At 35.2% G+C, this 27,362-nt stretch overlaps 1 protein-coding gene across 11 annotated transcripts in view; it reads right to left on the bottom strand.

Moving 5' to 3' along the window:
* The window catches only part of JMJD1C (jumonji domain containing 1C), a gene marked incomplete at its 5' end in the record, with an annotated part of 325,008 nt that overhangs the window by 12,229 nt on the left and 285,417 nt on the right, over positions 1–27,362 (bottom strand). For all 11 annotated transcript variants that reach the window (XM_082720126.1, XM_082720120.1, XM_082720122.1 and 8 more), the window contains 14 exons: positions 1,283–1,405; positions 1,830–1,960; positions 2,438–2,528; positions 3,085–3,253; positions 6,554–6,829; positions 7,512–7,726; positions 8,244–8,457; positions 8,652–8,779; positions 9,265–9,354; positions 12,673–12,825; positions 13,967–14,181; positions 16,440–16,641; positions 21,536–23,745; positions 24,200–24,372. In XM_082720126.1, the coding sequence (XP_082576252.1) occupies positions 1,283–1,405; positions 1,830–1,960; positions 2,438–2,528; positions 3,085–3,253; positions 6,554–6,829; positions 7,512–7,726; positions 8,244–8,457; positions 8,652–8,779; positions 9,265–9,354; positions 12,673–12,825; positions 13,967–14,181; positions 16,440–16,641; positions 21,536–23,745; positions 24,200–24,372 (4,390 nt within the window). The remainder of the gene's footprint in view (positions 1–1,282; positions 1,406–1,829; positions 1,961–2,437; positions 2,529–3,084; positions 3,254–6,553; positions 6,830–7,511; positions 7,727–8,243; positions 8,458–8,651; positions 8,780–9,264; positions 9,355–12,672; positions 12,826–13,966; positions 14,182–16,439; positions 16,642–21,535; positions 23,746–24,199; positions 24,373–27,362) is intronic.

Consider the following 27,362-nt stretch of genomic DNA (forward strand, 5'->3'; position numbering starts at 1 on the left):
AAAGATAATCTGAACCACAAGTCATAATTTCTGTATTAGAGATAGGACTACAACCCAAGTGTACCTGACTCTCAAATCCTTGGGAGTGGAGGAAGTGAAGAGTTATTCAATTATAATCAATGTTAATTTAGGAAGCTGAAAAACAGTATAAAAATGAGTTTCTAGTTTGGGGGGAATTCAGGTTGTGTTTTATGGAAGCTGTCAAATATACAGAAAAGTAGAGTGAATACTATAGGAACCCCCATGTCCTCAGCACCTAGTCACTAAGCTTTAGATACCTCCTTCGCTCCAGATACAGAGCTGGTTATGTACATGATGGTTGAGTCATGTATAGAATTTCAGATAAAGTACATGTAAACTAGAAAGGTAGGAAAAAAATTCTCTGACTCTAGGAAAGCCTGGGATTCTATAAGGATAGTTAAGAACTAGGGGAGTAGTATCACAGAAGCCAAGGGCAGTATCTGAAGAAGAGGCAGTGATTGACAGTACATTTATTTCAGAAGGGCAAGCATTAAGACGACCAGAAAGAAACCACCGAAACCACTTATCCAATTGTGAATGTTGGTGAGGGCTGCTGTAAGTAATTTCAGTGGGGCAGCAGGTCTAAGGCCAACGTGCATAGAACTGAAATGTGAGTAAGAGCTGACAAAAGACAGCAAAGAATTTGTTAGAAAGGCTGGAGCTACAGGATGGTGGCAAGGAAGACGAGATTTGAAAGTTTTCTTCTGAACAGTCTAGAGTGTACTTCTACTCTGAAGAAAATAACCAGCAGAGAGGAAAAGTTTAAAGACCTATTTACATAGAAGAGGATAGCAGATGGAACAAGGTTTTGGAAAGAAAACTAGAGGATGGAATCTAAAACCTCTACAATGGATAGAAAAGCTTCTATCTACTTGGGAGAAAATATCCCTTCTCTGATAGTAGAGGGGAAAACATGAATGTCTGAGGCACAAACCAAATCTTAATCATCCTCAGAACCCCAGGACCCAGTTTCTATTCTCCAGTAAAGTATTTATAAGTAAGCTTAACAGTTTATTTCCACAAACAGAACATTTAAAGATAGGAAAGGAACAAATAAAAATACTCATTTTTAAAATTAAATTTGTTTTATTGAAAAAAGGTAAATCAAGCACTGTTAAAGATTAGAATATCCCTATATCCACTGCAATTCTTTCTGCAATCTTTGCTGTTTACTCAGAGGCTGACATTCTAGATAATAAATCCTAGTGTGTATGGTTATTCGGTTTCATCGCAAAGACCATTATTCTTCAAGTTTCTTTACCTGCTTTTGAGAGAATGCCATTTCCTTTTGCTATGCCAACATAGACTAGAATATTTACAACATCAGAAACTTCAACGTGGAGATTTGTTGTTCCTATGTCATGATCTTTAGCAGCCGCTACACCTGTGTATAAAATTTTATAAAATTTTATTTGACTGAAAACATATTCTAGATATTCCCCCTAAAGTCAGCTCTACAAGGAAAATTTGTTAATTGTAATTTCAGCTTTAGTTTCCTTGTTCCAAAGCCTGCTCCCCAAGAGCCACAATCCAAGAAATTTCCATAAAAATCAAATTACTAGAAAATGTAAATATTTTGCAAGAATTGTACTTGCAAGAATTAGCAAGTACTTAACTATATTGAGTTATTAACTCAAATAACTCAGTTATTAACTATACTGGCTATTAATTTCTAATATAGTGATGACTTCAATGGATTACTAAAAAATGGATTTGATAGAGCCTAAAAATCACTAGTCGATTTATCTTTGGCAGAAGTTAAAATGTCATATAATTCCAAGTATACAGAAATGCAAATATATACCTACCATAGGCACTGCACAACCTGGGTCCTAGATCAGGGCGTACAAAAAATCCTGGCAAATGAGAGGCCAAGTTGAATTTTCCTTCTGGACTACAATATTCTGGCAATGGTAGGCTTTTTAAAAGATCTTCGTATCTGAAGAATAACAACATTGACTTCATCTGAATACAGATTAACTTTCTTGGGTGCCTTCATATACAAATTTTCAAATACAAATTTTTAGGTTGTTTAAACTTTTCCTTAAGGATTCTGCCAATTAACACTTCCCTTGACTTCATTTAGTTTAAATGAATGCCTAACACAAGGACAAGCACAGAACAGAAGTGACACGGAATTCTGAACTGCAATTCTTTCTCTAAACATAGCAAATTAAAAGCATCAAGAGAAGGAAGGTCATAAACAGTACCCAGCATCCTTTGATAATAGCATGTTTTCCTTTACTGACCTAACATAAAGACGTTATCCTGCTGAGAACAGAGATTGGGTTTTGTTCTTAATTGGCAAGGAAAATGCCTGAAATAAAATCAGTAGTTCCTTATCCTACTTCTGGGGATAATCTCAGACAATTTAAAAAACTCAAGAGTTAAAATAATAAGTTTTAAAAATATATACCTTGCTGGCATCATAGTCTTGAAGTCTTCTCCTGAAGGGCAATCTTTCAGTTTTAAAACAACTGTTTCTCCATTTTTTGTTTTTTGTCGTTCTATAAAGAATGCAGTTTATTATTAAAAGGTAATTTCTGCCTTTTAATTTTTACTAAAGTTTGGAATGAATGACTTGATTATTGTACAGTATGTATTTAATGAATGCTTGCTTACTGAGTTTAATTTCTTATGTACTTACATAGTATTAGGACTTTTATTCCTTATGCATTTAGGTATTTGTAATATTGCAAAAATATCCTTTAAAAATCTGTTTACAAATGTTATTGAAACTAGTCTTACATTTTTACTTTTAATTTTCTAAATGTTTTACATAACATATGGGGTTTAACATCAAAGGTTTATGGGGTTGCCGAAAATATTCCCCATATGATACAAGTAAACATGATATAAATAACTTATTTATGGTCAAAGGATATTAGGGGTAGAACCAAGGAATAAGACCTAGTCTCTTGTTTCCAAGTATTTGTCTCTTCTTTATTAGCCAAAGTAATACAGACGTTTCAAAGATTAAAAATCTGTTAAGTCATGTTTGCAATTTATAATTTTGGGGGGCTATGTTTCAGAAAGCAGTGAAACAAACAAAACACAACATACTTGAAACTTCTTCAAAACCATCCCAGAATTCCTTAACATTGGCATTTGAAATAATGCTGTCTTTGCAGTTCAGGAGATCAGCTTGGTGGTCTCCAAAATCAAGACTAATTGACTCCGCCTTCCACAAGCTAATGTTCATTTTCTTATGCACACCAGAAACCACTGCAGGCTTATAAATAAATAAATAGATAGATCGAGAAGTTAAAAGGTATATGAACACTTCCAAAATTCGATTTTATACACATGTACAACAAACAGGTAACATGTTAAGTTTTAGGACTAATGAAACTAATGACAAATTGTGAAAATAAAAGGGACTTCTGAAAATAGTCCCTGACCTGAAAAGATACACATAATATACTGTCAATGAGAATAGGTAAAGAGAGAATGCCATGTAAATACACTGCTATTTTTTAAAAAATTAAAATTAACATGTAGTAAATTTTCAGGAACAAAGTCTTAAAGGGCTACCCTAAAAATTTCAGTTCTAGGTAGTATAAATATGAATTTTGGGCTGCATTATTTACAGACTAATTTTTGAAGATAGAACATAACCTACTTATATATCTTCATGTGTGATATATATAAAAAGATTTTAACAACATACATATAGTCCTTGAGATTAAAACATAATTTGTATTACTTAAAACACATACACACGTTCTTTACCTCCAGAAGGATCATGATAAATAAAAATATTACACAATAAGGCAAAACATAAATTTCAAGCTTAATGGCTGACTCCCTGAAAGTAAATCTTTCCTTTGAAATCAGATGAATTTGAATTCCCCCAAGGCTATCTAACCCAAAAACTAAAAAGTGAAGATTTAAAGCTTCTAAAACTCCAATGCTGATGTAAAAAGACCTCTACAACAATCTGATATACTATCTCCAAGGTTCTCGGTTTTAAAAATTCCATTAGAAGCAAAAGTCTGGGATATAGAAAACAGAGAAAGTTGTGACTTGAGATTCTCTTGTAAAATACGGCATTTATTAAGTCTTCTTAAACTTGATTAAGGTAATTTTATTTCGGGAACTATAGAGCAGAATACCCTAGCGAAGGTTCTTATCGCAAAAGATCTCTCAAAAAGAAAAGAAAAACAACAAAATTACCTTAAATCTGGTTAACGGCTTACTTGGGGGACCACTCCATTAAAGTTCCCTTCAACAGGCTAATAATACATCCAACTATTAAAAATAGGCTCAGCAATTAATTAACTATCGTTGGCAATTCAGGTATTAATTCCCAGTCCCTATTGTGGCTATCCAGCCCTGATGCCACTCTTCCTAACAGTAAATCATATTGTTAAAAAAAAAAAATGAGGGGCAAGTTAGCTAGTGTATTAGAATATTCTCAAGCAGAATTCGTAGGCTACCAACATCATCATCATCTTCTCAAAATACTAGAAACCTTCCTATTTTGATTCCTTGCCTATACCCTTATTTTCCTTGAATTCAACTTCCAGTCTGCTTTTGCTATCAATTATTTTAATATGTCAATTTGACTCATCAATTACTATCATCTACAGGATAAAATTCAAACTCCTTAGTGTAATATACTAAGGCCCCTCATAATCATAACTCTAACTACCATTTCTTACCATTCTCCCACATAACTCTTTTATCTATATTCCAAACAAAACTATTTAACAGTTCCCCAAGCACCTGATGCTCTTGTTTATTTCCAACCTCTTGTTCACATACAGAAAAATTTCACTTAACCCTTGAGGCATCAATTCAGACTACCATTTCTGAATTAGTACTCTAGCCTAGTCATTGCCTCTTTTGGGTTTTTACAGCACTTTAACAAAGTTCTCAGAGTATTTAACATACTTATTAAAATATTTATGTGACAGCTCAAGCACATAACAAATCAAGTGGTCTAAATTATGACCTGCCAATGGCATCAGGGCTTCAAGGGGGGCCAACCAGAAAACAAAGAAGAAGAAGAAGAAGAAGAACAGGAGGAGGAAGAAGAAAAAGGAAAAAAAAGCTAAATATTGGGGTGCCAGGGTGGCTCAGACACTGGGCATCTGCCTTCGGCTCGGGTCATGATCCCAGGGTCCTGGGATTGAGCCTCACATTGGGCTCCCTGCTCAACAGGATGCCTGCTTCTCCCTCTCCCACTATCCCTGCTTGTGTTCCCTCTCTCACTGTGTGTGTGTGTCTCTCTCTCTCGCTCTGCGTCAAATAAATAAACAAATAAAATCTTAAAAAAAAAAAAAAAAAGAAAAGCAAAATATTGTGTATGTGCAAAACATATGTATGAAATTTTTTTTTTAAGATTTTATTTATTATTTATTTGCCAGAGACAGAGGGAGAGAGAGCGAGTGAGCACAGGCAAACAAAGAGGCAGGCAGAGGCAGAGGGAGAAGCAGGCTCCCTGCCGAGCAAGGAGCCCGATGTGGGACTCAATCCCAGGACGCTGGGATCATGACTGAACCGAAGGCAGCTGCTCAACCAACTGAGCCACCCGGCGTCCCATATGTATGAATTTTTTCTGGGGAGAAAGGAACCAAGTTTTATTCACACCGTGAAAAGGATTAGTGACCTAAAAAGATTAAGAACCACTGCACTAAAATAATTTATTCATCTTACTTGTTTTTATATGACTTAATTTTTATATCCTTAATGGCCAGCACAAAGGCCAGATTTTATGAGGAGCTCAATAACTACCTGTAGAATGAAGAAAGTAAAATAAAATTGGAAACGATGTTTTCCAGAAAGAAAAAGACAACATAAATACTAAATTATGCAAATTGTTAATTTTGTTCATAATTTTTTTTAAAGATTTATTTAATTTGACAGAGAGAGATCACAAGTAGGCAGAGAAGCAGGCAGAGAGAGAGGCGGGGAAAGGAGGCTCACTACTGAGCAGAGAGCCCAATGTGGGGCTTGATCCCAGGACACTGAGATCATGACCTGAGCAGAAGGCAGAGGTTTAACCGACTGAGCCACCCAGGCCCCCCTGTTCACAGATTCTGCTTTAATGTAATAACTGCCACCTGAAATTAGTCCCATTCTATGAAAACTCTGGTCAAAGAGAAAATAATTTTCATTTGAACAGAATTAAATGTCATTCAAGATTTGATGAACTAATGTGTAAATAAATGTTCTATAGACGAACATGAAAGGCAAAAACACCTACACTTTTAGTCTGAGGCAAATGCTTCTATAGAAATGAGTCTGTTAACTGGACTAAAATACAAATGTAAAAAAGGGAAGTAGTGTATTTTGTAAATATATGGCTTTATTAAAAGTCTCTCGACTGATAGCTAAAAAATTAATATCAATCAGTACTTTCCTTTTAATTCATATAAATCTGACCCAAAAGATAAGAATTCAGAAAGAGTAATTTTGATAACCTTTTTGTTTTTGACATTTTACTTCCAAACGTGTTAAGTACTATCTTTCCCCTTTCTTCCAATCCAATCAGTTGCAGTTTCACTAATCACCTTAAAATACTCACTTGTCCATGTTTCCAACACTCTTTGAAAAGCTTCCAATTATTAATATTTTTATAATCTTTAAGCCACAGAATATGCTGCTCACAGATCCAGGAATGTGGTATATCACTATGTAATTTGTTTTCCTCCATGGGTGATTTTCTGCTCTCTTTAGGCTCTTCTTTTGGCTCCGGTTTTACATTTATTTTAGAGGCTTTATTTGGTGGAATTTTGTTTTCAACAACTGAAGCAATTATGTCATCAAGAATGTTTGGCATGGTCCTTCCACTTTTACCACTCTATTTGGGGAAAAGTTGTATTTTGAGAGGAAATGTATACATTTTTAAACTTTCACTTTTACTACTCATATAGCAAACAACCAACACGAACATTTTGTGTGCCTTCAAGAATATCATGTCAGTGGATACACATCTATAGTCCCTACACTGTTCCTAACAGATAGGAACCAGAAGTTTGGTAGTCTTCTATGTTAGAAACTACCAGATCTGCAGAAACTCTTAAGTGTGCCCTTTTACATATTTTAGGACTAGTGCAGAGGAGACAGGTGGGTAGAATCTCCCATATACTTCTAAAGATCACTAAAAATTTGTGTCTATCTATGCAATTATTGTTTTTTTATTTTCTTCTGCTACATAATTAGAAAAAACCCTGATTATCAAATATTTTGAATAATAAAACATTAACCATGTGATTTATTTCCCCTACTAGATACGTCGTTTTCAAATTCTGAAGGAGTCTCTTAGGGCTCTTCTCACATAAAATGCCCCTCCCCCAGCCTTTTTCACCTGGGGGGAAAACCCCGATCTCCAGCTTTTAAGCTATGAGATTTATAATGCAGGTGGAAGCATGCTCAGCATAAGTGTATTTTATTTCATCTGCATCTATTTCTTGTGTAGTTCACAGCCAAATCACCTAAATTTAAGGTCCATATGAAAACCAAAAATCTGGCATCTTACTCACTGGGGTTCCCATTGAATACACTGGGGCAAAGGCAATCCCAGCATCTGTAGAACCCACACGTAGCTTGCCAGCGGTTGTGGTCAGCAAATCTCGTAGAGTTGAGCCTTGCTCATTATTCTGGGACACAGGAGGTGATGTTCTGCTATTTGGAGAATCAGGGCTGTCTTGTTCTTGCTCTTCTTTAATTTGCTTTTCAAGGGCAAATTCTTTGTTTTCTGAAATACAACATTTACAAAATTCAAATAAAATAAGCATGCTATGAAAGTACAGAAAAAACTGGGACCCTACATTTGATAGTGAGAGGTAAAAAGTGTAGCACTAGTGATTTATTCACCTGAACACACACCAGAGGATGGATTAGATCCTTCAAAATGGAGTCAAACAGTTTGAATATGAAAAGGCCTTCCTCAATATCTTACACATGTAGCTGAGTTTGCACCTGCCACAAATGAAAAATGCTACAGCTAAGACAGGGAGAAAGTATAGTTTAAGTTACAAATCTACTGCCCTCCTGGTTTTAATGATATGCTCATCCACAAATGATTCTGTAACTAATTCTGATATAATCATAGGAAGGTGTGTTCCTAACAGTAGAAAACAATGTTTTCCTGAATCTAAGCCATTCATAATGTAAGCAAAAGACAAATGTAAATTGTAATAAGTGAATATTACACACTAATGTACATTGTTGGTTATATTATGGTCCTCTATTATATACTTAATTATATTTACCTTTTTTTTCCTCTCTGGACTTTTGCTCTGCAAGATCTGCTAACCAATGCAGCGGTGACTGGGATTCTGGAGGAGTTAACTTGCTGTCTGTGCTTTCGTCACTCCCTGGGCTGCTGTTGCCTTTACTCTCAGACTTCTGAGGGTTATTTTGCTGCTGAGACTCAGGCATGCACAGAGAAATTTTATTACTGTGATTAAGAACATTCTGTAAAACCTGTAAGGATAGAGCAAATGAACTTTTAAAATACTACTTTTTCAATCATTCCAAGTTAAAAGTAGTAGTTATATTTATACAGTAACATAGAAAACACAAGTGTACCAAACACAAGTCCTAAATTGGATTTCAAATATCAAAGCTGAGTAATTTAACTAAGTGTTTCATTTGAATAATTAGATAGCTGTACTCACTTGAGATACACCATTCATTGCAGGAAAATTTCCAACTTGTATATTCTGTTTGTTAGTGCAATGACAATGGGATTTAATACCGTATTTTTCTCTAAGAGTGTGCATTGCATCTAGAAGATCTGTCAAAACTACAAAGAAATAATAGTGGTTAATAAAAGGACTGCCCCTAGTTGTTAAGATCCTAAAATATTTTCCTGTTTTTCTTGTACTGGTTTTTCTGTGAAAAAGTGAAAGTGTCCTTTCACTTTTCTTCCCAATTTTTTCTTCATCTCTTCCATCTATTTCAAGTTTGATCATTCAGCCAAATTCATGCTCTCTATTCTTTATTCTCTTACCTCTCCTATTAAAAACTCAGTATGCTCAAAAAAGGGAGAATATCTTAAATCTAATAAGCATTTTCATTATAGTCTAGTTCTCCCCCTCTAAATGGATCCTCTGGGGTTGGGCTTGCCTTAGTAGCTTTATTACACAGAAGATTCTAAGAACTGAACAAGAACAATTCAAGATTAGATAAATCTTACCTCTCCAGTCTATGATACTCTTACATACTCCTAAATAATCTAGAGCAAGCAAGACCTATTACACTAAGTAAATAATGTGCGTTAATACTTACCAGAACCGGGTATAATTTGAGTTGGCATTAAATGTTTGTGATCATGAGGCTGTCCCTTCACACACTTCATCCAAGCATACAGTTCTTTATCTGTATGATTACAACATACATACTTTTATATATGTCATGGTTTTATAATTATAAAATTGGTGGCTTATATTTAAAGAGCTTAACAATTTTTTTTTTTAAGATTTTATTTATTTGACAGAGGAGAGCAAGCACAAGCAGGGGGCAGCAGGGAGAGGAAGCAGCAGCCCCCGCCACTCCCCGCTGAGCAGAGAGCCTGATGTGGGGCTCAATTCCAAGACCCTGAGACCATGACCTGAGCTGAAGGCAGACACTTAACCAAATGAGCCACCCAGGTATCCCAAGAGCTCAACAATTACATAAAATGTCAACGGTAGCCTTCAATGTTCAGTTTTTAAAAAAATAAGACAGCTCCATCATTCTCAGAATTTTATAAAAACAAGGCACAAAATTGATGTTATTTAGCCTTTTCTAAAATTACCGTTATTTATTGTCATTAATGTATTTGTTATCTCTGCCTTATTTGATTTTAGCTTCTGTCACTAATCTCCTTTTATCTCTTCACTATTTTCTGTGCCCAACAGGGCTGCTGCCTGATCTTAGTACATTAAACTGACACAAATTTGAGGCGACTGCTAACTATTTTCCTTTTATGCTTTCAAGACATGTAGAGGAACTGCCATGAGGTGTCAGAAAGCTGCTATTTTATACAAAATATTTAACTATTATTACTGCCTTCAAACAAGGCTCCATACCTAGAATTGTAAACATACTAAGGCATAGCATGAGGCAAATACTACATAGGAAAAATACTCAATTATCTTGATCTCAAGGAAATCTTTTTCTGTAAATTCAGTGACAAACGACAACTAATGTTGTGGCTGTAACAGCTTCATTCAATAAGGTATCAGAAAACTCATTATATTCAGCATAAAAAATATCTACAACTATTACTTCATGAAAAGCTTCAGAGTAAATAAAATTCAAATCCAGTCTAAAATGGCTAAAATTGCTTTTCTTTAAAAGCTTTCCAACTAGGGGTACCTGGGTAGCTCAGTCAGTTAAGAGTCTGCCTTTGGCTCAGGTCATGATCCTGGGGTCCTGGGATCCAGTTCCATACCTGGTTCCCTGCTCAACAGGGAGTCTGATTCTCTCTCCCTCTGCCCCTCTCCCCTGCTTGTGCTCTCTTGCTCTCTCTCTGTCAAATAAATAAAATCTTAAAACAACCACCAACCCAAACCCTAACTTTCCTTTCCAGAGCCTACACAGTAACTTATAAATGTTTTCTGTTTATATTTTAGACATGCTAAGTACCACTATATATAGCTACAATATAGTCAATATGAGTTTATTACAATATTTAACAGTGAAATAGATATACAGATAAGAGTACAACTCAAGGCATAAAGGTTAAACTAAAAAAAAAAGATACAGTGACTGACAAACTATGCTTTTAAAATTAATAGTACTATGAATATTAATAGCAACGCAACTAGGTTTATTATACATACCTTATCTTATTCAAAAAAATACAACATACTTATATATATGCATATAATGTAGCAAAATATAATAGATTTTTTAATTTCGAAAAGGAAAATAAAAGTGATATAGAGTCAGGAAAAAGGAATATAAAATGCATGTGATGAAGTTTTCTAACGGTGCAGCTAATTCTATTATCAGAAAATATCCAAATATATTTTTATAATTTTGAGAATAGTAAATGCCTAAAATCCATTCCTTTAAAAAAAAATCTATTTATTTTATCGGGAGAGAGACAGAGAGACCACATGCAAGCATGCATGTATAATGGAGCGGCAGAGGGAGAAAACGTTCCAAGCAGACTCTGAGGAGTACAGAGGCCAACGCGGGGCTCAATCTCAACCCATGAGATCATGACCAAGAGTCAGACACCTAACCGACTGCACCATCCAGGTACCCTTAGAATGCATTCCTTACTACAGTTTCACATTTTACTCATATTTTCCATCTTTTGCATATCACAGAAACATCCAGCCATGATGTTTGGAAACATGTCCCTTACTCCAGGGGTCTTTTTGGTTAAGTGCTCAGTGTCTAAGAAAAAGTTAGAAAGGCTTTCGTTACCAGTGGAAAAGATACTGATGGCTAACTCATGGTTTATCTATCTGATATAAAATTCTGAAAAAGATAATTTTTAGGTGTTAAACAGTTTCTATCACTAAACATAACTTTACTTCTAATAATTCCACAATTTGAATCCTCTCATTTCATGATGACTTTATCCCAAACAAATTACTGAAAAATTTTAGGTTAACAGCATTAGGAAGCTACTTCCAAACTTGCCTTGGATAAATGTTTTCTAAAAACACTTTAAGCATGAGAAAAGGTGAATTTAGTTACTTCCTTTTTAAATTTTGTATTATCCCTAGTTGTACTAACATGCAGAACACCTGTTTTTGTGCCATTTTATTTAGAAATTAGAAATAATAGCTTCAGAGACTACTTTTATTGTAATAAAGACTTTTTCATTCTCTAAGAACTAGAGGATAAAGGATCCTGACGGAGGCATATTCTTGAACATTTTGATTTGAATTTTATGGTCTTAAGGATAGAGAACAAACTGAGGGTTAATGGAGGGAGGTGGATAGGAGATGGACTAGATGAGTGATGGGTATTAGGGAGGGCACTTGTGGTGATAACTGGGTATTGTATGTAAGTGATGAACCACTGAATTCTACTCCAGAAACCAGTATTGGTTATACAGTTAATTACATTAACTTTTAAATAAAAATTTGAAGAAAAAAAAACCAAAAAACTTTGTGGATCAATTATTTAAAAAAATCAGTTTACACGAGTAAGTGTAACAGGTTCTAGAATGGACTTCAGGCTCCTATACACTGGAATCTGAAAGTAGCAAAGCTTATTCTAAATTGGGCTACATTAAAGAACTACCTGCTTGAGGGGGCCCCTGGGTGGCTCAGTCAGTCAAATATCTGACTCTTAATTTTGTCTCAGGAGAATGAGATCCAGCCCTCATGTCCACGCTCAGCAGGAAGTCTACTTGAGGATTCTCTCTCTCTCTCTCCCTCTGCCCCTACTCACACCCCACCTTTTCTCTTTAAAATAAATAAATAAATCTTAAAAAACAACAATACCACAACTACCTGCTTGAAATGAGAGAGTGGACCTTACTAATGAGGATAAAAGGATATAGATGCAGTTTTTATTCTAGAAAATCCGGCTATTAATAAACTTCACAAAGCTTCTTTAATGTAATATATTCAAAATAAAGGGAAGTAGGGGGGAAAAACCCCCTCACATACATATCATTTTCCAGATGAGTGATCCTAAAGAAAATGAACATTACAAAAATTTCAGTTTATAGAATTATAAACCAACCTCTAGAACTCTTCCTTTCCTTTGCCTTGTAACAATCTAAGCAGACCACAAATCCACATTTTTGGCAGACCCAATGAATGTTAAACAATGTTGCTTCACATGCGTCACACATTTCCCGGACTCCTCTCACTGCTCTTTTCCAGGCAATTTTGGCTGAAATACAGAGAAATAAAAATTCAAAGGCAAACATGGCTCTTTCACACACAATTTTCGCCGAAATACACAAAAACAAAAACTTAAAGGCAAACCAAGAACATCAAAGGATATATTAACTAAAGATCAACAGATTTCTTGAATTAGTAATTCTCTTCAGAAGATTTACATCTAATGGAGTTTATCAACATTAGCACTTTTAAGACTGACTGAATAATTCTCTGTTGTGAGGGACTATATGCTGTGCATTATTGAATATTTAGTGGCATCTGTGACCTCCACCCATTAGATGCTAGTACTCTATCACCCACCCTCAACCTTTCAGTTACACAACCAAAAATGTCTCCAGTCATTCACTGTTAAATATCCCTTGAGGGACAAACCACTGATTTAAGAGAAAAGGGGTAAAAGAGACTAATATTCAGAGTAATTCATGTTAGGTGCTTTACCTATTTTTACACATTTAAATATAATTAACTACTTTCTAAACAAAGCTATGATAAGTTATTCCCATTTTATAATCATACAGTTAAAAGCAAGGAGTAAAGCTGAGATTCAAATACAAATCCATCTAACTCTGAAGACTCTGATGGGGCACCTGGGTGGCTCAGTCGGTTAAGTGGCTGCCTTCAGCCCAGGTCATGATTCTAGGGTCCTGGAATGGAGCCCTGTGTCAGGCTCCCCTGTTCAGTAGAGAGCCTGTTTCTCCCTCTCCCTGCTGCTCTGCCTACTTGTGCACTGTATCAAATAAAGAAAATCCTAAAAAAAAAAAAAAAAAAAGACTGTGATGAACCACAGCCCCTTCAAAACTTAAGTAATTGGTATGGACTATGTCTTTCTCTGGCAAATGCTGAAATTTCCCCGTTTCACTTCTGAAACACCCCTATGATGCTAACTATACATAATAATGGCAGAAACAGCACAATGCGATTGTGATTTCACCAACTGTTAATCCATTCATTACAGCCTCAGTTGGAAAATATGTTACCTTAAGTACATACAGGTGCATTTGTATGTAAAAAAAGTGTCATCAAAATTAAGTATCAATGAGACTAGGGAAAATTAGGGACTTAACCCCATTAAGTATACTTGAGAAATTTAAAAAATGAAATGTGTACAGTTGTATATTTAACTTCCTTACCATCCTTTTTCACCCAGGACAAAGCTGTTTTTTCCGATGTTACTAACTGACAGAACTTATCACCTATGATATCCAAGATGTATTTTGAAGTTTCTACATCTAGTTCATCATCATCGTAATTTTCATGTGTCCATAAGCTCATAGCTTCATCATCATATTGGTCAGGAGAAGAAAAACCATCTATTCTAACCACTCCATTTTTACTAAATGACAATCTGAAATATTAAAACATAAAAGGATTAGATACCTAGACAGAAGTCCAGTTTTATAAAGTTGTAAATTTATAATTAATTTACATTTTATATTATAAACATATAGTTATGCTAAAAATAAGAAAATAGGGTAGTCCTTCATATACACACATAATTATTAGTTAAATTTAACAAATTTAAAAGACTCCCACAGTGTTATACAAATGGCAATGATAAGCAGCACCCATTTTAGGTTATTCAAGAAATAAGATTCTTTAAATCAAATATACACTATATCCAAGTGTTTGATAAGGACAAGAGTTAAAATCCTGCCCAAATGCTCCTTACAGTAATGCTGTTATTTTACACATAATCTAAATCAAGACCGTCTGAAGTTGAAAATGCCCTAAATTGAGGTGCCTGGGTGGCTCAGTTGGTTTAGCATCTGACTCTTGGTTTTGGCTCAGCTCATGATCTCACGGTCCTGAGATCAAATCCCGAGTTGACCTATTGCGGTCGAGTAGCCTGCTTAAGATTCTCTCTCCCTCTGCCTCTTCCTCTGTACATCCCCTCTCTCTAAATAAATATATACATACATAAATAAAAAGAAAATGCCCTAAATTACCTTAAGACGTTCACTGGGAGGATTAAAAAAATGCCAAGTACAGATACATTATTTTCATTAATTAAAATGACTATTTATGACTAGGAGGAACAAGGATGACACTCTCAAATGTTTATTAGGAACCCAATTATGTATGTTTAAGTTCCTCTCAGCTTATGACATCCAATTCATGTAATTACTCAATTCAGAAAATCTTAAGATAAATGGAAGGCAAAATTGCCATTCTTTTCCTTGTTGGTGGTTATTTTTGTTATCATAGTATTTACTCTTTTTACTCACAATCAGGGGATATCAGCATATTACAGTTTATTCTCTTTTTTCAATGGACACCAAGAACATTCCTTTTACCACCATTTCTCATACTTTTATTGCCTAAACTTTTCTTCCTTTTTTTAAAACCAGATTTCTCCCTTTGTTATAATCCATCATTTCACTTCAGCTTTGTGTTATTATTTTTATCTGACTCTTTCCTTTAAACCTGATTTTTTTTTCCTCCTTAGAGAGGGATGGGGGAGCAGCAGAGGGATAGACTTAAGCAGACTACATGCTTAGCAGGCAGCTGACACGGGGCTCTATCTCACAACCTGAGCTCATGATCTGAGCTGAAATCAAGAGTAAGACACTTAACTGACTAAGACATCCAGGCGCCCCAACCAACTTTCCTTTTGATTTCTTTTTCATCTTTTCTGCAATTCCATGTGTACAACCTTTTACAGCTATTCTTTAAAGTTGTCTGTCCTTTGGGGATTATTGGCTAGAAAGCCCATGAAGTAAAAATAAGAAACAGAACCTATTCTTTTTACTGAACTCTTAAAAGTCTATGGGCCCCTGGCCGGCTCAGTTGGCTGAGCGACTGCATTCGGCTCAGATCATGATCTGGAGTCCTAGGATCAAGTCCCGTGTCGGGCTCCCTTCTTGGCAGGGAGTCTGCTTCTCCCTCTGCCCCTCCCTCTTCTCATGCTCTCACTCTCTCATTCACTCCCTCAAATAAATAAATATATTTTTTAAAAAGTTTAAAAAAAGGTCTATATATGACTTTAATATTGAAGAATTATTTAGTAATGCTAATATTACAGCAGAATGTAGGAGAGTAACAACTACAAGTTGTTTTTATACTTACTACAAAACCTGTGAAATGTGACAGGACATGGCACTGACATCCTTCTTCTCCTAACTCATATTTTTATAGCTACACATTTAACAAAAGTATGGGTAGTCCGATGTAATGCAATGACTTTAGTCTAATGCCTAGACTGTTTACCTACATTTATAGACTATTTGATTGCTAGCTAATACACAGATATATATATAAATAAAACACTGTTTTGGTCAAAGTATATAAACTTTTAAAAATTCCTTAAGTCGAACAAATAACTGTTTCCTATTATTTTCTAGAAAAAATAGTAACATTTTTTCACGAAGGATGAATCAATCCTTCAAAGTAAAAGGCCATATTAACACAAGTAACAATATGAATTATGAATTTAGTCCCATAATTAGCTACTATTAAATTTACCATTAAAAAAGTTTAATACTCTTTTATAATGTTTCAGAAACAGTGAAGCTCAAAGGACTCATTTCCACCTTTATATGGGACCCTAAGAATGACAGTATAACTTCCAATAGCGAATAAACCTAATTAATTATTTTCACTTACCGTCTAAAGTAGTAAAATCTACAAAACACTGGTGAATGAGTTGGTTCTTCTCCTTTTTTACTCCGAATAAGTCTACATTCCCGGCACTTTTGCAAATTAGGCCCTATCTCACAGCAGGAGTCATCCTGTAAAAAGGATTCCCCAGTTTGCTTCAGCTTCTTGACTTTACGCCAATCTTTTAATACTGAACGAGGGATACCAGCTGTAAAAGCAGTAGGAAATTATTAACAGGATTAAAATTTTTTAAAAAAGCACATACACTCCTTGAGATAAAATTCAAGACAAGTACACAACTGTCATAATATATTAAGACTATAAAAAAGAACCAAAGACATTATAGGTCTACATCCTCATTAGTAACAGAAAAGTCCACAGCAGCATTTCTATTTACTCACTTTCTATTAATCAAATGAACTCTTATTGTCAGTATACTAGAAATGCAGAGCTGAGTAAATCTTCCAGTTGACTGAAATCTTTACATATTAAATATTCATACTTGTATAACAGCAAACACAGGAATCATTCATTTTCTATGTAAATCTGTAGCTAAAAATATAGCCCTTCTACACAGGAATTTGATATATGCAGGAGAAAGTTCTTTTAAGATCCACCCGAAGAACCTGAAGACCAAAAGTTAATACTGTTAGAAACTACAGGCTAATTCAAACATACCTGTATGATTTTGAAATATCTAATCTGATTCTCCCAAGTTAAGTGGCTCATTAAGACAAATGCTAATTTTGGGGCGCCTGGGTGGTGTGTTAAAGCCTCTGCCTTCAGCTCAGGTCATGATCCCAGGATCCTGGGATCAAGTCCCACATCGGGCTCTCAGCTCAGCAGGGAGCCTGCTTCCTCCTCTCTCTCTGCCTGATTCTGCCTACTTGTGATCTCTGTCAAATAAATAAATAAAATCTTTAAAAAAAAAAAAAAAAGACGAATGCTAATTTTAGAATACCAGCATTTGAGAGAAGAGGGGTAAGCTATTTCTCTTAGTACCTCTCCCTCACGATGACGGTCTCCATTTGATTCAATATACTGACAAGGCCGTTAGTACCTTCTAGAAAATAAAATGGTTTGAAGAAAATAAAAAAGCCAGTATTAACTTGACTTTTTGATGGTAGAAAGAAAAGCATCAGAGAAGTCTTAAAAAAAAAAAAAAAAACCTCAGATGACTAATATTTGAAGGAATTATTTATTTATACTCTACATCATTGCCCCATGTTTATTAACTTAAACTTAGCTGTTGTAATAATAACGCCTCAAGTTATCACTCATCCAGAGGGCAGATTAAAAAATTAAAAGCAGGGGTGCCTAGGTGGCTCAGTGGGTTAAAGCCTCTGCCTTTGGCTCAGGTCATGATCCCAGGGTCCTGGGATGGAGCCCCAAATCGGGCTCTCTGCTCAGTGGGGAGCCTTCTTCCCTCCCCCCACCTCGCCTCTCTGCCTACTCGTGAGCTCTCTCTGTCAAATAAATAAAATCTTCAAAAAAAAAAAAAATTAAAAGCATGTTTATTTAAAAACAACCTATATTGGGACAAGCCAATATCAAACTCTTAAAAGTATACTTACAATATATCTGTATGTCAGTTATGAGATTTACATAATTTGCTATTTCTGTCATGTTAAAACATATTTCCTACCCTGTGTTTTCTAATTACTCAGATGTTGTGGAACAGAGACAGTATAACTATTCTCCCAAGACTATACACTTCTTGCAGAAACATGTATCAGACCTTTAAGAGCTCCCACATCACTTACCTGTGCATAGTATAAGCGGTACAATGACAGCAAGGTAACACATCTTATATTGTGTTTAAGCTCTGAGACGACCCATTTAAAATCTGCTTCCAGTTATTAAGACCTTTTAGGATTGTTGCCTGGTTCTTTAAAATGACATGTTTCCCCCTGCTTTATTTCTAACTTAGGGAAGCCATCTGGCTTAATCCACTAAAGAAAGACCTATTACATGCACACAAACCACTTATGGAATAAAATGTTTCCAGAACCTTATATAAAGGGTTTATTATCTCTTCCACTATATATAAAAGATAGATTTCCCCTATAGAAAGTATTAAAAATTCAGAGCTTTTAGAAGTCAGAATGAACAACAAAAATGGTACACCACTCATAAATTTTTACTTAGCACACTTGCCTCCAATCATATACTTACTTGTTTACTTATTACACTTAGAATAAGCTAAATTCAATCTATTTCTATTTTGACTAGAAAACAACTATTAACACCAATATGCTTTTACATGCCAGGTAACGGTACAGTTCAAAGAGTATGGATAACCATACCACCGTGAACCACTTAAACAGTATTATAATAAAAAAACAGACATTTCAAGGCAAATCTCAATTCTGTGACACAAAACAGACACTTAGAGCTACTTCTTAAGTTTAAACGGATGCGGGGCTCCTGGGTGACTCAGTGCATTAAGCCTCAGGTCATGATCCCAGGGTCCTGGGATGGAGCCCCACATCAGGCTCTCTGCTAAGCAGGGAGCCTGCTTCTCCTCTTTCTGCCTGCCTCTCTGACTGCTTGTGATCTCTAGCAAATAAATAAATAAAAATCTTAAAAAAAATTTTTTTTTAAATGTTTAAAAAAATAAATTTAAATGAATACATAAATTACAAAAACATGAAGGCCCAGGTCATAAAGACGGTTTTTATATTATAACTTTTGGTTCTAAATTAGGCTACACATCATGGTAATTAACTCCTTTTAGAACTATTACAACAGTATTTGTAAAATAAAATAACTTTCTCTTTCAATTCTATGTATCTTAATTTATTGGCAACATCTAAAATCTAAACCTTGAGAATAAGATATTTAGTCAACGAAAAATACCTAGTATTCCTTTTACCATTAGAAGATTTTTAACCTTAGTCCTCAATTTATTAGCAAATCCTCAAACACAGTTGCTCTAGCCAACAGAAAACTAGGGAGGAAGAAAACAGAAACAAACACATGCTAACCTTTAATCTCTGATGTCATCACCTTAAAAAAATCTTTCTTAGAATACAGAAATTAACTGATTAGAATAGAACCAATGGTCTTATAACAGGATTTATATTTAACTTTGATTAGCAATTTCAGTTTATAAAATAAAATTATATAAGAATTTAGTCACAAAAAACAGCCAACTTTTAATTATCATCATGAAAACGCAGCAGATATGAATACATTCCAAAACAGCAGATAAAATCTATTGTGCCTGGCTTTAGAATGTACTAAGAAACACAAGTTTCTTTATAGGCGTTATGTGTATATAATTAACACATGTATAACAGTGTATATAATCACATTATATTCTCTAAGTACAGACTTAACTTACTCTTTTTGACTATGAAATAAGGTCGTATTTAATCCATGAGACAGATAATCCACTGAAATTTGGAAGTTAGATTCATAAACTACCAATTTAGAGAACTTTTCTAGATAGCCATAACAAAGGCTAGACAACTCTGGCCATAATTAATAGATGGCAATTAACAGCCACTTATTATTATTTTGGACTTAGGAATAGATGGGGCTTAAAATACTCTCTCTGAGATTAATTTTTAGGTACTAAGGAAGAGATTTGACTAGGCATCACAAGTTGAGGGGAAAGTACTGATTCTAGTCTTTGAGCTCTTGGGAACAGGTACATTTGGTCTTAAAATGAAATAGAACATGTACTTCATTAAGAGTTAATTTTATAAATTTTCATTAAGAGTTAATTTTATAAATTTAATGTCACAAGAGCTTTCTAAGTATTAAAAGCTGGAAGATTCCTATCTCCATTTTCTGTAAATTTAACTCAAGTATTTGTATACCCAATACCAAACAAAGGAAATGTTACATGAAACAGAAAAGAAAACAATTACTGACCACACTAAGTCTCTTAAGAATTCACTGGGGAAGTAGAACACATGAGAAAGAAAAAACAACACCATACACAATCCAAAAGTCAAATAAATGGCATGTATCCTGTATCCTCCATTGTCAATGTCCCTTTCTTTCTTCTATGTTTGCATTTAGTCTGACAGCCTCTCTGTCTCTAGTTGAGCTTGTATTCCTTTGTTTTTTTACTTTCTGACTGTCCTTTTCTATGATTCCATCCTCCTGTTTTTCTCTCCTTCACATTGCCTCTGGCTTCTACACAGGCATATAAAAAAACCTCACTCAGTGAAAAGGCCCAAATAAGAGGCTTCAAGCATCCAAATGCTTGTGAAAGTACTTTTTGAATGTCCACACTGTCACATATTTCCTATCTTGTATGTGGATGAATACACAGGTATAGTGAACTATTAAGTGCTTTCTGCACCTAAAAAGAAATAAGCAAATTGAGAAAAACCACTTCTAGAGTAAAAACATAGAAACACTTTGTAGTGTATACTACTGACAAGCATCACTTATTTTGTCCCGCTAAGGCCACAAACAAAATGTAAATATTATCAGTTTTGAAACGTTTACTTACGAAAATTCTTCTTGAATACAGAAATGAGTGCACAAAACCACAATCCCTTCCTTTTATTTAGCTTTTACCCATTATTAAGAACTTCCTCAGTGAGTAGCAGTATTAGTTAAATAGAAGGTAATTTCAATAAACTTTTAATACCAGGTAAGAGAAATAGAGCCACATCCACATTAACTGAAGCAATTTTCTTCTAAAAATGTGACTTAAAGGAAGTACATGTGAATAGAATTTCTTTTACAACTACATCATGGTAAAGGATTCTTAATTATAAGGAATACTCTTTTGGTGTGATTTCAACAGTTCTTAGAAATGGTCAAAATTCTGAATAACTACTAAATCACACATTGGCTTTTTGTCAATATGAATGCTAGGTAAAACATGTATCTACAAGTCTATTAAAAATGGAGACAGGTCTTCTCTCATTTCCTTTTTCAGATACTTGTAAAATGCAGAAATGGGGTCAATGAGCACATACAATAGACAAGGACATGCAAACAAAGTCAAAAGATGCCTTTTAGCTCACTAATCTTTCGAGAAAGACACCCTTATTTCTTTAGACAACATTATTTCAAGAACATACAGCCCACTATACCTAAGATTTAAAAAAAAAAAAAAAAAAAAAGCAACTTACCACTATTACTGTTGCTCTGCAATTTCAGTTTACTTTTTTCTTTGGCACTCCTGCTGAGGACCCCATTGGGTTTTAAATCTTCTTCTATGTCACCTTTTTTCTTCTGCAAATCATTTTGCTTCTTTTTGTAAGTTGGCTTAGGTTGCCTCTTAGTCCTTTGCTCTGACTTGCTTTCACTTTCATCTGAGTCACCACTTTCAGAGCCAGATTCGTAAGTTCTTTTGGCTTTTCTCCTACTGACTTTATCATCTTTCACATATTTATCAACTATGATCTTACTATCTACACTATTTTGTATATCATTAGATGTAGAGGCTATTAAATTGACAGAACATGGCTTAATAATTTCTGATACAGAATTCCCTGAATTTTCCATTTTATTAGTATTTTTATCTTCCTCTGAGTGTCTAGTAAGCCAGGCCTTTTTCAGCTTAGTATGGTAGTTAGGTTGACTTGTCTGGGATGCTTGCCCATTTCCTACAGAGTTTGCTTTGTTTATTGTACTACAGACTACAGTGCTATCCAAAAGAGGGGAGGTTGTAGATGTCTGATTTTTCACAGCATTAGGTTCAGTCTCAGTGACATTACTACTTTTATACTGAGCTGCAGCCAATGCTGCCTTGTGCTTTTTTAAATGGATAAAATCAGTTGTGCCTGAGAACCCAGAACTGGGCTGAGCAGCACTTCCTGTCTGACTACTGGCTGGTGTAACTGGAGCTGTGGTGCTGACCCTGCATTCTTGTATTTGAGCCACTGAATGACTGACACTTTTTGAAGAGGTACATTCTGAGGATTTAGAGGCCAAAATGGTATTTGATAAAGAATAAATTATTTCTGAACCACCCCAGCTGGAAACACTAGTGGTAGTGGCAGCAGATGTGAATACATCCGTTTTGGTATTACACATTGTATTTACAGCAGACATGACTGAACTGGGAACACTGCCCTGTGAGACAGCCTGGACATTTTTTTCAGATTTTATGTGAGCACTGTCTGAATTCACACTTGGCAGAATGATTCTTCCAGTCTCTCCAGCTTCTGCTGGTTTGAGGCAATCTGTTTGGTTTGCCCCAGTTGAAGATCTTTCACTAACTCGATCTTTGGAACCTGACTGCATTGCTGGCACACTCTCAAGTTTTGTACGAGATGGTGGACGTACAATGACAGATGCCATAGCAGCCTGTGACTTTCCACTGCTTTTCTCTACATGCCATTCAGCTTTCTCTTTACTGAGGTTATTATTAGATTTCCACATTTCTGACAAACTTTGTTCAGAAGAACTCTTAAAATGTGCCTGAGAGTCTTTCGGCTCTGGAATTAGAGTTGGAGGCTTTTGTGATTCTTGAACTTTCCCACCAGCATTTACAGGCATGACTGGGGTTAAAGTTGGAGGGGAAAGACTACTATAGTTGCTTTCCTTTCTTTCCAGGCTGTGATGGATTGGTGGATGAAATACTGGTGCTCTGTGTAAAGCAGGCATGCTCCGGAGTGCATTTGTAGAAGAAACTGTCAAATGGGTAGGACTCCTACAATCATTTCTGAAAGTGGTTACTGAGTGAGAAGCAATTTGATGGGGAAGATGTTCTGGTATCTTGCCTACTAAACCTTCACTTTCTGGTTGGTGTTTAATTAAAGGTGGAGGCTTTGAAAGAGATGAAATAAATGAAGTCAGAGTTTGAGGATTAGCTGCTACTGCAACAGAATTACTCTGTTTTTCAGTGTAAATATTTGAAACCTCTTTGGATGGATATGACCGTGGTGGTTCATTGACCACACTATTAGATAATGTAGTGAAATAGTTACTTTGGGGCAAACTCTGAGGCACTGAGTGCTTCATTTTATAAAGATCTGATACTGAACACTCTACATCTTTGTCTTGTTTGAGGATGACATGGCTTTTAGGGCTAGAAGATGACAATGGTACTCTGGAATAATTATCCCTCTCACCCTCAAGCCCCTTGACTTTAGTTGTAAAGGGAGCAACATCAATACTTTCTTGAAGGATTCGACGATGTTCCTCCTTATATTTGTGTAATCTCTCTCCAGTCTCCTGGGGTTGTCTCTGTAATTGATTCAGTACAGGATCCACAAAATGTCTGTGCAATAAACCATCTTTTCCAGTCTGTGATCTATTTAGATCCAAGTCATTTTTCACTGATGTGGATGCAACAGAACGTAAAGGTTCAATAAAAGCTTTCCTCTCCAATTCACTGTAAAGAAAACACACATAAAGGTTTCTATAATAACTTTTTCTTGAATGATATGAAGATAGCATCTATGAGATATTATGAAAGTAAAACACAACTTTGCATTTACTTTAATACTCCTGAGTATATTAGAAAATATATCAAAATGGAAAGAACAGTACTCATTCAAAGCTTACTTTTAAGATGTTTATTAACTTAAAATAAGCTGTTTAGAACGTGAATTAAGAAAAACTATAAAAAACAAAGTTGTTTTTTTTTTTTTTTTTTAAGAGAGATACAGAGCACAAGTAGAACAGCAGGCAGGAGAGGAAGAAGCAGGCTCCCCACTGAGCAGTGAGCCAGATGCCAGGCTCAATCCCACCTGGGATCCTGAGCCAAAGGCAGACACCTACCCAACTGAGCCACCCAGGCACCCCAAGACAAAGTATTTCTAAGTTTAAGGCATTAGTGAACTTACTCTTTATGGTGATCTATTAAACTTTTTGTCAATGGTGGACTGGAATGTGCTGTAATTTTAAGAGACCGATGAGGCTCTGCACTGGAAGGTCTGACAGGAATGTGACTAAGTAATCCAATACCATCTGCTGAAGTCACAGGGGTGGGTTGATGTAACCAAGGACTGGGAGAATTCTATTTAACAACAATAACAAAAAAAAAAAAAAAAAAAAAAATTGATATATATATATATATACATATATATATATATATCAGACTTCAGTTACTAGAAAAAGCTAAACACAGTATCATCACAAGACTATAATGTATATTTACGAAGCATATGACTTTTTCTAAATGCATCTTATGAAAAATATTCAGACAAGTAACTAACATAATTATGTGGATTTTTCCATATGATGGAGAAAATCAATCAGCATCAAATTTGTCATTTGCAAAGATTTGTTACTACTGAATGTAGATCTTGAAATCACTGCCTTTAACTTATAAATGTACAGAAAGTCTAGTTCATCAGATTTCCAGTCATTCTAACACTAAAAGTATATTGCTAATACAAAAACCAGAATGTTAAAGTACATGTAACCAGAGACAGAAATATCAAGTTCATTTGCCAATATTTCTTGTCAAAAATAACAAACTTTTTCAATATAACCATTTACTTAGAATAGAGAGAAGATTTTATTTTCAAAGCCCACTTGTACTCCATTTCACTATAAGCTATAAAACACTGCTGGATCATTAAACTTGGGAGGTATGGGGGGCACTGGGTGGCTCAGTGGGTTAAGCCTCTGCCTTCAGCTCAGGTCATGATCTCAGGGTCCTGGGATCGAGTCCCACATCGGGCTGTCTGCTTGGCAGGGAGCCTGCTTCCCCCTCTCTCTGCCTACTTGTGATCTCTCTCTCTCTCTGTCAAATAAATAAAAATCTTAAAAAAAAAACCCAAAAAACAAAAAACAACCTTGGGAGGTATGGAAATACAACAAAATTAATTTTTTATATATCAATAAATACGCTGCTTTTCTCGTTCTGTGTATTTGGTGACTTTTTTTTTTTTTTTAAAGATTTTATTTATTTATTTGAGAGAGAAAGGGAGAGAGAGAGAGAACCAAGTAGGACAAGGGAAAAAGGGAGAAGCAGACTCCCCTGCAAGCAGGGAGTCCGACACGGGACTCAATCCCAGGACCCTGAGATCATGACCCAAGCTGAAGGCAGATGTCTAATGACTGGGCCACCCAGGTGCCCAATATTTGGTGACATTTATCTCTGTGTTGATATTTAAAACTCTCATTACATGCTTAAGGAATGTTTCTATACTATGACACACCGATGTTTTTTCAGAATATACTTTGTGAAGTTATATACCATGACGATATTGGGAAAATATAATCCCCTTTGGTTTTAACAAAGAGAGTAAGTTTTACATCTCAAAGTGATAACGCAAAAGCAACTGATATATCACACCAAAAACATGCTCCTGTAAAACTGCTTAGATTATGTATTATAAAGCACAAATCTCACATTAGAGGAAAAAAAATAGATATACATGCATGAGGATTATTCAAATATGTGTAAAAGGACTCAGTTCTACATGATCCAGAAGTATTAAGTTGCAATCAATTATAGTAACAATTTTTAACTATAAAATATCATTAATAAGTATTTCCTAATATTTTCTTTTCTTCTCACAATATTAAGAGGTCATTTTTGCTCAAAATGTTAAATATACTCCATTAAATTTTTATATAACAAATGAAAATTTCATAAGCTTGTTTTTAGTTTAACAAGTTTGTGACCAGTTAATAAAACATTTTATGCCCTTATATACATGGAGGCTAGAATGACATATACTGAGAGAAATTCCTACCCAAGCTAGTTCTGTTACTTAGATTGGTTTTTCAGGGTTGGGAAATTACAGAAGACGACTTAAAACTGTTTGCCAGCTCATGTGTTGTTCTAGCCTGTCTTTGTCCAGTATCAACTGCATCTAACATTCAAGGAATGAGAGCAAAGGGTCAGAGTGAAAATGTGGGTGTATTAGGCACTAGGGTCACCAAGCTTGCTTTCAGTAATGGCAAGGAGGATATTGTAGTAATTAGTGACTCTTCTACTACATAGTATTCCAGTAAGATTCCACCTACCACAAGTTCAATAGTAACATCAAGAATGGACATGAGAAGCTCATGAATCAGATCAAAGCAAGCACAATTCTTCTAGAATTGAAATCCTGCCAGCATTGAATGTGGGCATGCTGGTACAGAATAAATTATGTTTATGGGTAACTATGTTAAAGAAGGCCAAAGCTCATATAGGAGTGAAGCCCAAAAGAGTTGATAGTTGTTATGGGATTAAACCATACACTCAAAGTATTAAACCGTACACTCCAGTATCACTCAAAACTGCTAGAACTCTTATCTTGCACAACTAACCACTTGATGCCCCTTACTTTCAAGGGCAACAATCATAACTTGGGAATCAAGGAAGGACTCATGACTATATTGCTATCACTGCTACCAAAATATAACAATTCCTCTGAACTTCACAACTTTAATCTATGTCATCACTGCTACCCAGAGTATAACAATTCCTCTCAAACTTTTGGCATGAGGCTCACCACCCTGCGTCTATTACCAAGGCTCTACATAAGCAGTCTTATCCCGGAAGTGAGCAGTTCACTAGCAGTACCTTTCAAATTATCACCCCCAACATATTTACTGTACTTCTTGCTCAAATGACGAGGTCAAAAATACACAGGTTCATTGGAGCACTATCCATAATAGTTAAGAGGTGGATGTAACCCAAACTCCATCAACAAATGTATAAAGAACATGTGGTATATGCACATAAGAACGTTACACAGAAGAACATTACAAAGGAAGTCATGTTACACACCACAATGTGAATGAACTTCAGTGAACTTCAAAGACATCATGATACAAAAAAGAAGCAACAAAAGGACAATACTGCATGATTTTATCAAATGAATTATCTACAGCAGTCAGAATCACAGAAACATAGTAGAAAGGTGGTTGGCCAAGAAAACTGGGGAAAAAAGAAGGAAATTACTGTTTAATGGGTATAAAGTTTCAGTTTTGCAAGATGAAAATGTTCTAGAGATCTGCTGCACAACAATGTGAATATACTTAACACTACTGAACTGCATACTT

Source organism: Mustela nivalis, assembly GCF_964662115.1.
Source record: "Mustela nivalis genome assembly, chromosome: 2".
Lineage (NCBI taxonomy): Eukaryota > Metazoa > Chordata > Mammalia > Carnivora > Mustelidae > Mustela > Mustela nivalis.